Source organism: Cornus florida, unplaced genomic scaffold (assembly GCF_030987335.1).
Source record: "Cornus florida cultivar Cherokee Brave unplaced genomic scaffold, ASM3098733v1 CherokeeBrave_3.0.0_Hap2_Chr03, whole genome shotgun sequence".
Taxonomy (NCBI): Eukaryota; Viridiplantae; Streptophyta; class Magnoliopsida; order Cornales; family Cornaceae; genus Cornus; species Cornus florida.
The window spans coordinates 33,634,041-33,651,799 of NW_026775573.1; the positions used below are offsets into that span (position 1 = coordinate 33,634,041).

The following is a 17,759-nucleotide window of genomic DNA, read 5'->3' on the forward strand; positions in this document are numbered from 1 at the left end:
GAAGATCAAATTTGTTGCATACAAATATATCTCTCAAAGATTGATATGCAAATATTAGCTCACAACTTTCAGCTCACTTTAGAGTGTATATATGAATAGATTTGAAGCTCAACACTCTATGAATGATATGGGATGAGAGAGTATGATATGAATGAAAAACAAAAGCTCTTTGGATGCTAGAAGATGTCTTTCAAGTGTAGCAACACATAATCTCGAAGTCCCCTTGCTCTATTTATAGAGTTTCAGTAGCCAAATCAAAAAATAGAGCTGTTATACACACTGCCCGAGATGAAATAGCCGTTTGATTCAGATCTGGGCAAGGTTCGATCGACCGAAATGAAACACCTTTGTGTTTCGGTCGTCCGAAATGACTTAAGGTTGGATATCATCCTCTCAGTATCTCTGTTTCGGTAAACCGAAGTGAAACCCACACTTGTTTCGGTCGACCGAAATGATTTATGGATTTAAACATCACTCTCAGTACTTTTACTTCGGTAGACCGAAGTGAAACCCTTCTCTGTTTCAGTAGACCGAAATGGTTTAGGTTGGCCATGGTTCCTTATTTCGGTAGACCGAAATTGAATGGTCATGAATTTCGGTAGACTGAAATAGACCACCGAAGTGAAACCCTTCTCTGTTTTGGTAGACCGAAATGGTTCAGGTTGGCCATGGTTCCTTATTTCAGTAGACCGAAATAGAATGGTCCTGAATTTCGGTAGACCGAAATAGACCTGCTGCCTCATGAATTGTTCTAAGTTAACAGGTAAGACAGTGCACTACAGGACATCTGCACAGACCTTATTTTCATTGAAAACATTTAAGTAAATGGACATATACTTTAATTTATATGTCTATTTACTTTAAGTTTACAATGTAAATAAGGAAGTACCCCCAATTTGGATTCAATAAAAAATACTAGAAAATTGAAATCCAACTAAATCAAAATGTAGAAATTCAGTTTTAGTACAAATTTAGATTTCCGACAGTTTTGGTAAAAATGAATCCGCATGTAGACCAATGTAGACTTGGTCAAAAATTCTGATAAAATCAGTTTAGGCTAGTTTGAGTATAAGGAGTTATTACCGAGAAAAATTATTTTGAAATAATCATTATTTCAAAAATACATTTTTCACACTTAGCCAAAAACACAGTTTTTCATGACGCGCATTTTGGGGTCCTAATGTCCGTTACCAACTCATGGTAATGAAGGCTTTTCATGCCTTAATTGTTGACCAATATAAATTATATGATTGATGTGCATGGTCTTAATATTTCTAGCACAAGTGAAGAGTTCTTTCAAAGATTATGCAAGCTTGAACTAATTCTCTCTTTAGCAATGACTTCATATGTCAATTGTATATGAATGAAGTGCATAGTCTATTGCTAATGGATATAGGAGCATATGAATGATAATATGATATGCATGGTCCTATAGAGATGAGCTTCAAATGGATTCATAAATACTGTGACATTGAATCCTAAACACTCACCATCCTATCTACCCTTTTCTTCAAGCTTTGTCCATGATCTTTAGGCTTTGAGGTAGACTTGTTTTCTTCCTTCATTTGAGTTGTTTTCTTGCTCATTGTAATCCAAGCTATCTTTGGATAGACTTTGCATTTAGTTCTTTACAACTTCATGTTCATTTTGTCTCATTTGCTTTCCATAGATATGATCTTGAGTAATAGAATACTTGGTATGATCTTTCGTGCTTCATTGAGGTCATCCTTTGAATTTGAATAATCTATAACACTCAATGTAAACATTAGTCCTCAAACACCATTAATCGTTTGTATCATCAAAACCTCTAGATTGTCCTTGGATGGAATCCTTAAGGTCAACAGGTTTGATGAATGAAAAGAAGGTATGGGTGGTGGGGTCCACTTATTTATTACTTGTTAGGTGAGCTATATGGTTTGGGTCGGTGGAATGGCCTATTTATTGTGTGTTGTGTGCGCTGCCAAGTAAAAAAGACAGAGGAGGGAAGTAAGAGAAATTAGAGTGAGCAAAGAGAGAATCAGAGAGAGTTTGCAAAGTGTGAGCCAAGATGGAGATACAATGAAAGGCCGAGAGTTGTAGAGGAGGCCAGAGGTTTGAGGTTTTGACGATCCAGTGCGGAAATATATCTTTTACAGTGTAGGGTTCTCTATACCTTGAATGGCATGGGGAGGTTTCGCTTAAATGTTTTGATTAAATGTTTTAATTAAATGCATATGTATGTTGTTTATACTCACCTGTATATGTTTATTTTATGAAGCTGTTTTGTTAAATCTCCATGAAATTCTTGTTATGGTTTTTCCTACTAGGACTTTCAGTCTCACCACCCTCCAATTTTAGGTACCGAAGATGAACGGGGATTGCTAGAGACGAGCTTAGGATGAAGAGTTGGCGTTGCAGGATTTATTTTATTTATTTGGAGATTTTTTTGTGTATTTGAGGAAATTGATTTTGTATAAAAGAGGGTAATTTTTTGTGATCCTGGGTGTATTTTGATGTATTTGATTTGTATAAAATTGATGACTTTATTAGAAATTTCGGGGTCGTGATAGTGTATAACCTAAATTTCAACAAATTTGAAGGTAGCAGCTTCCTTGCAAATATTAGAGAAATATCAGAACAACCCAATGGTTTGGTTAGTTTACAAAACGACGTCTTTCAGATATTCAAAAGGGGAGAAAAGAAAAAATTGCCAGTGTTGATGAAAGAATCATCAAGATTAAAAATGCCATTTTTTGTAAAAGAGTTTTAGTTGTTCTTGATGATGTGGACCAGTTAGACCAATTAGATGCAGTACTCATAATGCGAGAGTGGTTTTATCCAGGAAGTAAAATTGTCATAGCAACTAGACATGAGCAATTGTTGAAGGCACATGAATGGTATAAGATGCACAAAGTTACGGAATTAAGCGATGATGAACTGTTTCAGCTCTTTTGTTGGCATGCCTTTGGACAAGACCATCCCATTGAAGTTTACTTGGAGCACTCAAAACGGGTTGTACACTACTGCGGAGGGCTTCCTTTAGCTCTTCAAGTTCTGGGTTCTTCTCTATGTGGCAGACCTGTAGAAGTGTGGGAAAGTACAATAAAGAAATTGGAAGTTATTCCTAACAGTCAGATATTAAAGAAACTTAAAATAAGCTTTGATTCTTTACAAGATGACCATGACAAAAATCTATTCCTTGACATTGCTTGTTTCTTTGTTAGAAAGGATAAAGATTTCATAATTACAATATTAGATGAGTGTGATTTCTACCCAGTAGTTGGGATTCACAATCTCATTGATAGATGTCTCATAACTATCGATGAAAATAACAAGTTGACGATGCATCAGTTGCTTCGGGACACTGGGAGAGAAATCATACGCCAAGAATCTCCCAAGGACCCTGGGAAACGCAGCCGATTGTGGCATCATAAGGACGCCTTTAGTGTATTAATTGAAAAAACTGTAAGAAATTTGCTTCTCTTAATATCGATTTGTATATTTTTTAGTTGGTGTGTTTACTTTTCAAGTCCTCTTATCAGGGAACAGATTCCATTGAAGGCCTCATTCTCAACTTGAATGCCTTTAAGGAAGATAGGTCCACCGAGAAATTCTTTGGTTTAAATAATGCAAAAAGACACCATTCAGAAGATTTTCTTGACAAACCTACATTACTTTCCAGAAACAATTCATTGAAGCGGCGTCGTCTAGGCTTCTTCTCTCGGCTCCCCATAAATTCTGCCTCAACAAGATCGCATTCCACATCAAATGGAGTAGATTTGCAAATTGATGCATTTTCAAGTATACACAGATTAAGACTACTCCAGCTGAATAATGCAAGGCTCAGAGGAGACTATGAACAATTCCCTAGAAAGTTAAGGTGGTTGTGTTGGCATGGGTTCCCTTGAAGAATTCCCTAGAAATTTAAGGTGGTTGTGTTGGCATGGGTTCCCTTTAAAATTTATACCAAGTGGCCTTCATCTGGAGAGTCTAGTTGCCCTTGACATGCGCAATAGCAACATGAAACAAGCTTGGAATGGAAACAAGGTCTGCTACTAACTATTTTCCTAATTTTCTTTTCTTCGGTGATTAATATTAATATTCATATACACTAATTTCTGATAGGCCATTGCGTGGTGCGTTGGTAAAATGCTTAGGTTGTCAAGTGTGTTATACTAATATTTTCTACTTTTGTATACAGTTGCTTGTATTGTTGAAAATCCTCAATCTCAATCATTCCCATGGTCTTACCAATACGCCTAACTTCTTACAAGTCCCCAATCTGGAAAGATCATGAATCAATTGGGGAATTAGGAAGTCTAGTTCTGTTGAATCCAAAAGGTTGCGAAAATCTTAGGAAGCTTCCATCTAAAATTGGCCAGCTAAAATCCCTTGAAAAACTCAATCTCTCGCATTGTTTAAAGCTCGAGAAGTTGCCTACAGAGCTAAGCAAGATGGAATCTTTGAAAATGCTCCATGCAGACCGGGTTGCCATAAGTCAATCACCCTCCATGACTACGGTGGTAAGATCATGGCCTTCATACTTCCGGAATTGGCTATTGGGAACAAGAAGTCCAGAATCGATCAGCTTTTCATTGTGTTCTTTACCACGCTCATTATCAAGCTTGAGTCTAGCTGGGTGCAACCTATCAGATGATGCTATTCCAAATGATCTTGGCAGCCTATCCCTGCTGCAGTACTAGGATCTAAGTGAAAATCCAATTTGTAGCCTTCCAGAGAGCATCAAATGTCTCACTATGCTCAAGGAACTCAATTTAAAGAACTGCAAAGCACTCCAGTTACTTCCGGAGCTTCCAATGCGTTCAGTGAGTTTGGAATTATCCAAATGCAGGTCATTGGAAATGATAATAAATCTACCAAACCTGTTGAAGTCACTGGCTTTGGTGACGGATGAGTGTGACAAACTAACCGAGGTTCAGAGATTGTTCAAGTTAGAACCCATTGGAAACTTTGATGAAGTGATGATCAGAAATTTGGGCTTGTCCGACTTGGAATTCCTGAGAAGTATTGAAGTGTACTTGTTCAATAACATGACGAGAACTATAAGAAAAGTTCCCATTCAGGTGAGATCTCTCTCTCTCTCTCTCTCTCACTCTCACGCGCGCACACACATCTCTCTCTCAAAATATCCGTAAGAGTTAAAAAAATTATGATTTTCATGCTGTAGGGACTCTGTGAATTCGGTATATTTAGCACTTTTCTCCCTGGTAGTGAAGTTCCAGGCTGGTTCAGTATAAAGAGCTTGGGATCTTCAATATGTTTTAAGGTACCTTCATTTCCTAATTTCAAGTTCCAACGCTCGAATGTATGTGTTGTCTATGCACTTTCCAATAGAGATTATGATGATTCTCATGATCCCATAACTGAGTGTTGGAATGAGTTTCACATTAAAGTGAGTAATAGGACAAAGGATCTGAAGTGGACATATAGCCCAACATTCTTAGGTGTTCCGGATGAAGGCGAAGACATGGTATGGTTAAGCCATTGGAATTTTGGAAATGTATTGGAAGCTGGCGATGAAGTGGATGTTTCAGTGTTTGTGGATCGGTTTTTGTGGCATTGTTTCAAGCCAAAGAAGTTTGGGATCCATGTTGTGTTTGGAGAAGAAGAGAAGGGTACCTATCCTTCTTGTCAAAATGTTAATAACAGAGTTTTGTATCAGGCGAAGACAGGTTGGTATCATTTATTATTTGGTGACTCTGAAGGCGTGGCACCTCTACCTCCAATGAACGGCAATAGCGATTGCAGAGGATGACCTGACAGGCTGACACCTCTATATCAAATTATTTTTTGATTCACTGTGAACTGCATTTGTGTTTATATTGACGAACTTTAAATTATTTTGTTTTGTCAGTCTTGCATTACGCTTCATCGATTTTATCAAAGGAAGGTCTCCTTACGAACATAATTGACTTTCGAAAATGAGAGACTACGTGTGTCTCCGACTTCGGTTTCTCCCTGAATATCTGTTTCATATGTTGTAAACGTCCTTGCACATGTCATGACAACAACAAAAATTAAAGGAAAAAAAAAAAAAAAATGAGGCTTGTTTTGCCCAATCTAAGAACTTCCAATGTGTCTTATGGTACTTGGATTTATACTTGTGCAGGACACTGGAAATGGTAACGAGTACAGCAAACCTATCGAGATCGATAACTACCAGTTAAGGTATCTTCATGTCTGCATATGTTTTCTTCCTCGTCTCTCTTGCTGCTAATGTGGCAACAAGCCACACAATCCTTAATGAATTCGTTGCATTTGCAAAAAATACTCACTGTCTCCTTTAAGCACTCTTTGGAACCCGTATTTATTGTAATATGGTGATCCGAGTCAGTTAGGAAGATGAAGCTTATCTCCTTTATTGTGTCAGTGTACTAGGAGGGTACAAGAGAGAGAAGGGTCTTCGTTCCTGTTGTAATCTGAGTTTATGAGTTCGAGTCTTCCTCTGTCAAGTGAAAAAGTGGATTGAGAAACTATAGAGTATAGACCAGTAGCAGTCGGAGCTTTAAGGGTCAAGGCTTACTCTCGAGTCAGTAATCCATTGCCTAAAATCTCTTCGTCACTTTACTCCAAAGTGATGGCAAACAGATCATAGAGGATGCAGCTCTACTGCCTATTTTTCGCGGATTATGCACTTCTTTTCTGTCATGCAACAAACCATCCATCTGATAATCTGAAATCTATCTTGGCTAGATACTCCTGGTAAATTATGAAAAGTCTGGTAATTTTTTTTGGCTGGTCAGTGTGTAGATTGGGAATCCTAAATAGAGATTGGATAAACAAATATTTGGGTCTATCTTCTCTTCTTGGAAGATCTAAATTAGCTACTTTAAATTTCATTGATGAGAAAATTTCTTCAAAAATAAAAGCTTTAAAAAGGCAACTTAAGCTCCGTTTGTTTGGACGTAAAATATTCTTTTTGAAAAATATTTTTATTTTTCAAATCTTTTTGAAAAATATTTTTATTTTTCAAATAAAATATATTTTACCTTGTCGGTATTTGGCAAAGATCTACGCCAACATTGAGATCGAGTCCGTTGGGCAGGGCATGTAAAATAACTTGCCGAAAATTTACGAATAAATTATTTTTATTAAATATTAATATTTTTTTTCTTCGTAAATATTTTATGACAATCAAACACCAGAAAATAAAAAAATATTTTACGTCCAAACAAACAAACGGAGCCTTAAAGTCAAAGGCTGGTACAAACAATTTTGTTGGAGGCAGTGATGGCAGCTCTTCCTACTTTATATTTTACACATGGGCAGTCACAAAGTCCCGACGAAGTAGTAAGTTTTATTTGTGAGGTAAATAGGAGGACTCGCCATGCAATGTCCAATAATGTTAAATTCAATCATCCTACAAAGGAAAGGTGTGGGCATTTTGTATTCCCTTTTGCTTCTTAGCTATGTGCCCTCTTGTTCTCTTTTCATCAATACAAATTTCCATTCATTAAAAATGAATAATAAAAATAATAAAAGTGAGAAGAAATAAAAAAGCGTGGGAGCAAGTCCTCGTCACAGGCTATCAAAGTCTGATGGTCGCCATCATCATAGTTGATCTTATAACTTCCAGCATTTAAAATCAAGAGATGCACCATCAATAAGAACAGAAAAAACTTCACTAAGCAAACAGCTGTTACAATAATTCTTGTTAAAAAATGGGGGTACTCATTACATCTTTTTGCATCAAAGAATTGATGTGTCATATCTCTTGAAAGAGAGTATTGAATATTCTGAAGTATGAGAAAGTCTATAATATTCCGGGTACAGAAAAAACTTTACTACGCAAACAGCTGTTACTATAAGAACAGAAAAAAACTTCACTAAGGCAAACAGCTGTTACAAGTTTTTGTCACCTGTCATTTCAGAACTTTAACATTTCAACTACATTCAAGGAGCATTTTAGTGAAGCACATCTCAATAAACTCACAAAGCAACTTGATATATAAAAAAATAAAAAAATAAAAAATAAATAAATAAATTCAAGTTTAAGATCAGATTGCTCGCATTCACATATTAAAGAAAGCTGCACTGTAAGGCAGCAGGCTCACCAACATAGCATAGTTTGAAATTGCTACCGAATTTCAGTTTATTTTATTCAACAACCAATTGACACAATCGGTGTTCTATAGCCAAACAATTTCAAACTAACATGGGAACAGTTCGGAGTAAAAACAAGAAGAAATAGCATTTAGCAAACAAAGATCTTTTAGTGAAAAAATGGACCACACCAAGTTTCTGTCACCAGTCCTTTTACCAGGCAGCTCAATCAGAACTTTTAACATTCCATCTAAATTTAACGAATAAGCTAAATTCAACAAATATATGACAGAGTGAAAATAAGATTCAGACAACCATCAACTATGCTGTTAGCTGTAACTACGCAAATTGTTTTATAGTTGCATTTAAGCAAATTTGTTTATTAAATTTCAGTAATATCACCAAATCAAAAGTAAAAAAGGAGAGAAAAATGATATATGATATCTTCATATATGATACACAAACAACTAATCTCAAACCCAAACAAAGTAATTTCTACAACAAAAAAATTAACTGAAAAAACAAAATATCAGGTCTTAAAACTGTCTGGTGCCTTGATACCATGACAAAGATTTTACTATTGAAGTTTCAGTACAATCACAAGGGAGGAATGAAGAAACCACAAAGATCTTTACAAATTCCATCTATTTCTATAATCATTATACATAGCATGGGGCAATGTCATTCCTTCTAATTCCACACTCCCTATTTTCTGCTCTCTCTTCTAATTCACAAATCAATCATATGATCAACCATGCTCCAGGATGATACCTTTTTTTATTAATGCCACATCGCATGCATAGCAGTAAGTGACTTACAAGATCGTAGCTCTCAACAATGCTCCAGGAGTAATGAAACTTATGTTTGAACTCGAAGCAAATGAATATTCATTACCAATAAGATCGTGGCTCTAAGCAATGCACCAAGAGTAATGAAACTTATGTTTGAACTCGAAGAAAATGAATATTAATTCAACTTTCACATGGTTGTTCCTCATTAATATAGTCAGCACCTCATCTTCCCCAAAATTGTTTTTGGCCACAATCAAATATGACTTTGCTATACTGAAAATTGAAATATAAATTTTTAGATGTACTGGAAATGGGCCTTCTCATTATTGGAGGGACATTTATTTACTTCTTCTTTGAGGGTATGCCCTCTGTGCGCTGTAATGCTTGATCTTTCTTTAATAGAACACCAATTATGAAAAGAAAAAAACTTGTGTCAAAGGGATGTATATAGACATCATGTCTACACATTTTTTCCTACATGTTATGTGGTGTGTGTGTGTGTGTGTGTGTGTGTGGGTGTGTGTGTCAATCAGGATTGGGAACTTCCTCAGATTCCAATGCCTGACCTCTTGGAAGAGACACTCAGTTCCTCTCTTCTCAGTCAACAATATCCCCAGACTTGATGGAATTATACTACCATTATTTCAACATGACTGGTTTAATTTGTCACCTTGACAAAGTAAATTTATTGAAGCAACTAGAATTAAAATAAAGTAGCATTATTTCAACATGACTGGTTTAATTTGTCACCTTGACAAAGTAAATTTATTGAAGCAACTAGAATTAAAATAAAGTAGAAGCCTTACAATATTTTCTCTGTATGTAGCCTTCATGATCATGTCTTTCACCTTAGGCCCAGTACTTAGTTGTGGAAGAAACCATGCTTGTTCAGTTAAGTACAGGAACAGGACATTGTGTGAGCTTGTACAACTAGTGGATTCTCGGAGTTGTTCAGTTGCCTAATGATTGTTGCAGTTGTGACAAGAGCATCTGGAACTGCTGATACATTTCAATTATCTACTTGATTGACATGCCAACACCAGATAGAAGAAACAAATAAATCATTTGGGGTATAGTGGATTCATATCCCATGAGAAGTCGAGGCGAAAACAATCAGATCATTTATGTCACGGCTACATACATAAAATGGGCTGTATCCTACAAAAACGGAAGTTGCTTCTTTCCCTTTGAACATACATATTACATTTCAACAAGGTCTTCTCTTTGAAATAAAAATGTTCTTTAAACTAAAAGCGTAGAAGACTTGGCAATCCTAGAGAACAAAGTGGGAGCTAGGATATAGAAAGTGCTAAATTAAGCAACAATTTGACAAACCACAAAAAGCAAGCATCTGTGATCAAATCCTCTATTCTTAGATCATATCATGAACACAATGCAACTTCCAGACACCAAAAAGATGGCAATGTTCTTCTATATAATGCAAATCATAAGGATTAAAAAAATAATCATTAACCAAAACAAAGGATATACATATCTATATACAAGGGCGGAGCCAAGATTTTAGTTCAGAGGGGGCACAATGCACTTGTTAATTTTTTTTTATTATTATTATTTAAATATGACAATATAATTTTTTTAAAATCAAAAAGACAAATAAGAAAAAAATAGTTGTAAATTAATATGCTAAATAAATACCGTAAAAAAAATATAGTTACAAATATAAGAATCAAAAAATTAATTAATAATATTTTAAATAAATACAATCACAAATATCATCGATAAAAAGAAATAAGTTTAAAAAAATAGAAAAATACATAATTATACATAAGCGAAAAAAGAATTTTTTTGAAAAAGGAAACAAAAATTAGAAAATGAAAAATATATTGTATATTTGAAGAAGGAATATATGTAATTTTTTTTTCTTTCTAAAAGGAAATTAAAAGAATTTGAAAATTTGAAGGGGGTACTATTTAAAATTACCATGTAAGTATATATATGTACCAAAAATATATACCTATATATAGTAGGTTGGAACAAAGTGAGGGGGGGCACGTGCCCCCTCTAGGCCTTAATTGGCTCTGCCCCTGTCTATATATGATTTGGACAGTTAAACAACATGCATTTGGCATGAAAACTTTTAAAAATCAACAACTCCCAGCCCCTTTTGTAAGTCATTCTGCCAACAGATTCCTAAGAATTTCACTAGAAGATTATTATCATCTACCACATAGGACGCTGACCTTTGAAGGTGCAAGACTTGACCCTTACAGGCACAGTAATGGCTGCACAGAGTCCACGTGTGATCCAAAGGTAATTTGTCAATTCTGCACACCACTTTCAACCCTTTACAGATTTCATCCAAGTGCATCTTGATAACCTTCATTGAGAATCTGGATTGCTAAGTGTGGTGTAGTATAGACATTTGTTAATGAGAATATGGTACTTAAAACATATAACTAAGGAAAAAAGAACACCATATATAAATCACATCTGCATATTACACCTGTAACTTGCCAAACGATTCGAAAATTCACAGAGAGAACCTTTCAGATCTACATCCTGCAAGAGAAGAGAAGTGAATAATTTTGTAAGGTTAATTTAATGAAAATTAAATTTCATATATATATATATCATCTATAAATATGATAGCATTCATATATCATCTTCTTATCAAATTAATTAGAAGAATACAAATAAAAATTAGGGGTTCCGACAAACCTTGAGTGCATGCCTCATTGTTTAAAGCTCTGAAATCTGTACTGATTACAAACTCAAGTACTCCAAGGCATTCCTGGAAAGAGGTGTGAAACACTGGGAAAGCAAAAGAAGCCGAAATGCCACAAGTAGCGAAATTGCACTGTGGGTACTCTTTACAATACACTTATAGGAAGCACTGTTTGCAATACAAATTTAATGTGGAATACACTCTGTGCCATTTTTGGCTGAACACACGGCCAAGGATTCCAAGGTGGTGTTCTTCATCTTATCCTCATCCACATTAAATTTATATTACAATCAGTTCTTCCTATACTTGAGTAGTCCTTCATCAACCCTTTACAGATTTCATCTGTTAATAGAGACATTTGTTAATGAGAATATACTACTAAAAACATATAAATAAGAAAAAAAGAACACCATATATAAATCACATTTGCATATTACACCTGTAACTTGCCAAGCGATTTGAAAATTCACAGAGAGAACCTTTCAGATCTACATCCTACAAGAGAAAATAAGTGAATAATTTTGTAAGGTTAAATTTGATGAAAAGGAAAATTCATATATATATATATATATATATATATATATATATATATGATGCATTCATATATCATCTTCTCTTCAAATTAGTTAGAAGAATATAAATAAAAATTAGGGGTTAAACCAATCACGCATATTATTTGAAGCTCTGAAATCTGTACTAATTACAGACTCAAGAACTCCGAGGCATTCCTTGAAAGAGGTGTGAATCACTGGGAAAGCAGAAGAAGCCGAAATACCACAAGTTAGAGCGAAATTGGGCTGTCGATACTCTTTGCAATACACTTATAGGAAGCACTGGTGAAATACACTGCGCCATTTTTTGGCTGAACACAAGGCCAAGGATTCCAAGGTGTTGTTATTCATCCCCATTCACATTAAATTTATATTCCAATCAGTTCTTCCTATATACTTGAGTAGTCCTTCATCAAGATGAGTAAGACCAAAAGGTTGGTCTGAAGTTACAAGCTGTAAACACCCTTTTTTTCCGTTTATATGGGTGCCCAAAACTGAATTAAAACATCATCCAATTGAAGTGGTGTAGAATCGCACTCCTCCGTACATACACACACATACACACTAGCAAATGTTGGAATAATCTTATTATATTATATAGATATAGGGTTTTCAGTAACCTAGCGATTGAATTTCTTTCCTTGAATTAAATTTCCACGGCAAATAGATAGAAATTTTTCTGTTAATAGAAAACAATATAACAAGAAATGAAGTGAGAAATTAAGGGAGAGAGAAGACTCTTACTGGAAGGAGAGAGAGGAGGCTCGGACCAAAATGCCCATATCTGGTTTTTCGAGATCTGCGCCGGAAAGACACTGCACTGTCTATATCTTCCATGGAATTCTTGAGCGTTTGTTCTTCTTTATTTATCATCGTTGAGATCGTCTGATTATATTTTTCAGCAACACGGTTGTCAAAATTAAGATCGATGGGAGGAAGGGTTTGCCATCTCCACCAATACTGTCGATGAACTGCTACCTGGTAAAGACAAAATCATCATTAATATATAAAGAGGAAAATGATGATGAACCATTTTCAGAGAGGTTCAGATTTCAGAAGGTGAACCATTCCAAGGTTCAGAAGGTGATTCTTGTCGACTTCGGGGTTTAGAAGGTTCACACTCGTTATCAAAAGGGTCGCCGCGTGTAGAAACGCGAAAAGAAGAGGCTAAAAAAAAAAAAAAAAAAAAGGGTCTTGTTATATTTGCTATTCATTCATTTACATTATTATATCATTATTGAAATTTTTTATTTATAAATTATATTGAATAGTTTATTAATGTTGTGGTACATTAAAGGAATTGTGTCATTTAGTGATATATAACCGTCATGACGCGCATTGGTAATTATTTTTCATGATATTTATGGTAACCAACTTAAAGACTCAAACTGATTTATAGTACACACTAATGACTATTTTACTAAACCACTACAGAAGTTATCATACAGGCCAAGTAAAGGCGCACATGATTTGGACATGTGATATATTTCATTAATTAGTGGTTAGGTAAATAAATATTATATTAATATTATATTATTTAGTCAACTTATTAATTACCTTTTTTATAATTAATTATTGCAGAAATGTTTTCTTATTTATTCTTTAGTTTTATGAAAAGTGAAATTAAGGTTACTAAAAGGAAAACTAATCATCTCTCTGCCTTTATAAAGTGCATATATCCCATCAATTATGTACGCTAATGAAAGAACACGTATAATGTTTATGTGTGCAAAAGGCTAAGAGAAAGAAATCTGTTTCCACACGTTTTGGCTATTGTTTGTACCTGCAGATTATCACGTTGTTCGTTCCACATAAATGATCTCGATGTTTGGCTTGATCTCTATGAGATTTGCAATTACAGATCGAGATATTTATATTTAACTATTTATTTATGCGTCATAGGAATGTGAGAATAATGAAGTTATAAGATTTTGGGATTCATGTTTAATTTTTGATGAATGGTTTCCACGAATTCTTATAGTTTACATAAATGTAATTGAAAAATAACTAGATAGAAAAGTGAAAATCATAAGGTCATATAGAGGTGGTGAATATTATTGAAAGTATAATGAAACAGGTTAATACTCTAACCGTTTGCTAAACTCCTTGAAATGCATGATATTTGTGCTCAATATACTATGCTAGGTATGCCGCAGCAGAAGCGTGTAGGTGAAAGACATAATCTTACTCTTATGGATATAGTTAGGAGTATGTTAAGTAATTCCTCGTTACACATAATGTTGTGCATGTTAAGTAATCTAAAGAGTACAAGTTTTACTGTCCTAAACATAGTACGAGAATTGTTGAAACCGAAAATGCCAAATTCATTGAGAATAGTGAAATAAGTGGGGGTGATAAAAGATAAGAATGTGATAATTTAAGAAGTTAGGGTACAGATTCATTTACCCGTAAATTATAAGGAAATAATTATTCCTTCAGTTGTTGAACTGTATAATAACGAAGAACAATTAATTGATCAATAACTCCATAATGAGATTGTCACCAATGAATAAATTGTAGAACAATCACAAGGAATAATATTAAGACGATCTCTAAGAGAAATGAGATTTGTTATTCCGGATAACTATGGGAAAATAACATTTCTGAATGAGAGTTTAGAAAAAGGAAGTTTATATGGATTAACCTGAATGCTTCACTTTAGAGAGTAAAGAATACATGGTCTGTAAATTTAAGATGTCAATATATGAACTTAAACAAATTTCCTGACAATAGTATATTAAGTTTAATGATACCATTATTTCTTTTGGTTTTAAGGAAAACACTGTTGATCGGTGTATATACCAAAAAGTTAATGGGAGTAAGTTTATATTTCTGATTCTATATATTGATAATATTTTGTTTGCTAATAGTGATCTTAGTTTATTATATGAAACTAAAAGTTATCTCTAAGAACTTTGAAATGAAAGATATAGATGAGTCATCCTACGTGATAGGAATAGAAATATTTCATGATAGATCACGTGGATTTTAGGATTGTCTTAGATAACATATATTGAAAGAGTTCTAGAAAGATTTGGTATAGAACATTATTCAACCAGTAATGTTTCATACAAAAAAGGAGATAAATTCAACCTAATGATATCCCAATGAATGAGTTAGCTTGGAGCTAGGTAAAGAAACGAAAAATATTCCTTATGCATAAATTGTGGAGTTTGATATATATACAAGTTGGTAAGGGATAAAAGATTATATACTCATATTTAGGAAGACATTTTTATGAATATGTGGATAATTATTAATTTACAATTAGTTATTTGTTCATTTTGGCTGGAGAAACAATATTACGAAAAAGTATAAAGTAATTTATTATTACTTTGTCTATTATGAAATTTTAATTTGTAGCATGCTTTGAGACTACAATTTATGGTTGCAGAATATATTTCAGAACTTGGATTTATGGGTACCATTTTCATATCGCTAAAAATTTATACTACAATTATTGATCTTCTTGTATGAAAAATGATAGGTATTCTAAAGTTGAAGTATTTTATTATTAAAGAAGATATTTAGAAACAACGAATGTCTATTGAACATATAAGCACGCAACTTATTATTACAATCCATTAACGAATGGACTACTACTCAAGACATTTATGGAACATGTTGAAAGAATGGGTCTTAAATGTAGTCAATGATGATTATTTTTTAATTATGGATTGATTAACAGTACTTATATTTATTTGACATTTTGCACTCATTAATTATTTTTCTGATATTTCCTATTAACTAATATATATGTACGTATTGTTTTAATAAATGGTAATAAGAATAGTCTTGGAAAAAACATTATTGTTAGATCATTATTGATACTTTTCATTTATAGACTATGTTGAATAGATTACTAATGTTGTGGTATATGAAAGGGATTATGTCATTTAATGATATACAACCGCCATAACTCGCATTGGTAATTTATTTACCATGGTATTTATGATAACCAACTTAAGGACTCAATCTGATTTATGGTGCACACTAATGATTATTTTATTAAACTACTATGAAAGTTATCATATGGGTCAAGTGGGAGAATGTAAGATTATTTATTAATTATGTGGCCCACATGATTTGGACATGTGATATATTTCATTAATTAGTGGTTAAGTAAATAGATATCGGATTAAACTTATATTATTTGGCCAACTTATAAATTACCTTTATGGTAATTAATTATTAGAGAAATGTTTTCGTATTTATTCATTACTTTATCGGAAAGTAGAATTAATATTACTAAAAGAAAAACTGGTCATCTCTCTGCTTTTATAAAAGTACATATATCTCATCAATTATGTACGCTATTGAAAACAATACGTATAATATTTATATGTGCAAAGGACCAAGAAAGATAAATAAGTTTTCACGATTTGTCTATTGTTCAGAGTTGCGGCTTAGTTCATTGTTAAATGACCTCAATATTGGACTTGATCTCAACAAGATTTGCTATCATAGATCGAGATATTTATTTCTAACTATATTTATTTAATTATGCATTATAGATATATGAAAATCATGAAGTTCTAAAATCTTAGAATTCATATTTATTTGTGATTAATGATTTGAACGAATAATTAAAATTTAAACTCCTTGCTAGAGTAATATTGCACGTCTGGATTACACTCCTGCCACATTTGGCGGAACACGGCGGCCGGGCATTCCGAGTTCATGTTCTCTTCCATCTACATTGAATTTATATCCCAAACAATGCTTCCTATATTTAAGAAGTCTTTCATCAAGATCTCTACTTAAAAGACCAAAAGGTTGGCCTGTAGTACAAGGAAACGACCAGTTTCTGTTGTGATGGGTGCCCAAAACTGATTTAGAACATGATCCAGATAATTCAGATCACTATTAGACTTAGTGAAGTGTTGAAGAGCATATTTGATCTTGTCTGTAATACCTTGATGTGTGGTGGGGGTGTGAGTTTCTGAATCCGTGATACCACCACCTACAGGTACAATATTGAAAATCATTTCCATGTTAAATAAACAAATACTAGCAAAGATTGGAAGAGCCAATCTTTTCAATATATATATATATATATATATATAATGAAAGAGCCTTATTATATATAAAATACATAGTGGTTTTCGGGTAAGCTAGAGAATGAATTTATCAATTTTTCAGCTTTTTGGGGTGAATGGTAAGCTGCTATTGAATTAGATTTCCATGCCAAATAGATTTAAGCTATATGGAAAAGCAACTGAACATAAATTTTCCTCAATTTCACTAATTCTAACTCAGAGACTCTAATTTCATGTAGCTAAATATAGACTTAATTAATGTTTCAAACCAGTCAGCGTGAATTGGAGTATCCTTCTATAACGGATCGTAAATTTACAAAAGAAATTTTTAACAAGAAATGAAGTGAGAAATTAAGGGAGTCTTGACAGAGAGAGACGCCGAGCGCTTACTGCAGGGTGAGAAAGTTGTCTCACACCAAATTAAACACCCACAACTTGTCTTCGGACAGCCTCGGGCACCACCCGGAAAGACATTGAACTCGCTACATCTCTCATGAAATTCGTGAGCTGGTTAGCGTGGTATTCTTCATTGTCTGTAGAAGTGCTTATTTCATCTAGAAGATGATGAGCTACTTGGTTTAAAAAATTGAGAGTGAGGGTAGGGTCTGGCATCTCCGCCATTGTTGATGAATTACCTCGTTAAGAGTAG

General features: G+C 33.9%; 2 protein-coding genes across 7 annotated transcripts in view; one reads left to right on the top strand and one right to left on the bottom strand.

Moving 5' to 3' along the window:
• The first annotated feature begins 4,276 nt into the window (after positions 1–4,276).
• Positions 4,277–5,755, top strand: LOC132301404 (uncharacterized). Its single transcript, XM_059798657.1, has 2 exons — positions 4,277–5,063; positions 5,168–5,755. The coding sequence occupies exons 1-2, from the start codon at positions 4,737–4,739 to the stop codon at positions 5,753–5,755; spliced, it is 915 nt and encodes a 304-aa protein (XP_059654640.1). The 5' UTR covers positions 4,277–4,736.
• Positions 5,756–8,557: 2,802 nt separating this feature from the next.
• LOC132300208 (uncharacterized) overlaps positions 8,558–17,759 on the bottom strand; it is a 53,796-nt gene continuing 44,594 nt past the window's right edge. The window contains exons 1-5 of one of the 6 annotated variants that reach the window (XR_009480348.1): positions 13,137–13,361; positions 12,816–13,049; positions 11,960–12,015; positions 11,514–11,862; positions 8,558–11,354 (exon numbers count right to left, since the gene is read on the bottom strand). The gene's annotated coding sequence lies outside the window, so the exon portion shown is untranslated. Of the gene's footprint in view, positions 11,355–11,513; positions 11,863–11,959; positions 12,016–12,815; positions 13,371–17,759 lie in introns of those variants that run through there. The other 5 variants (XR_009480346.1, XR_009480347.1, XR_009480345.1 and 2 more) reach the window with 5 other exon arrangements.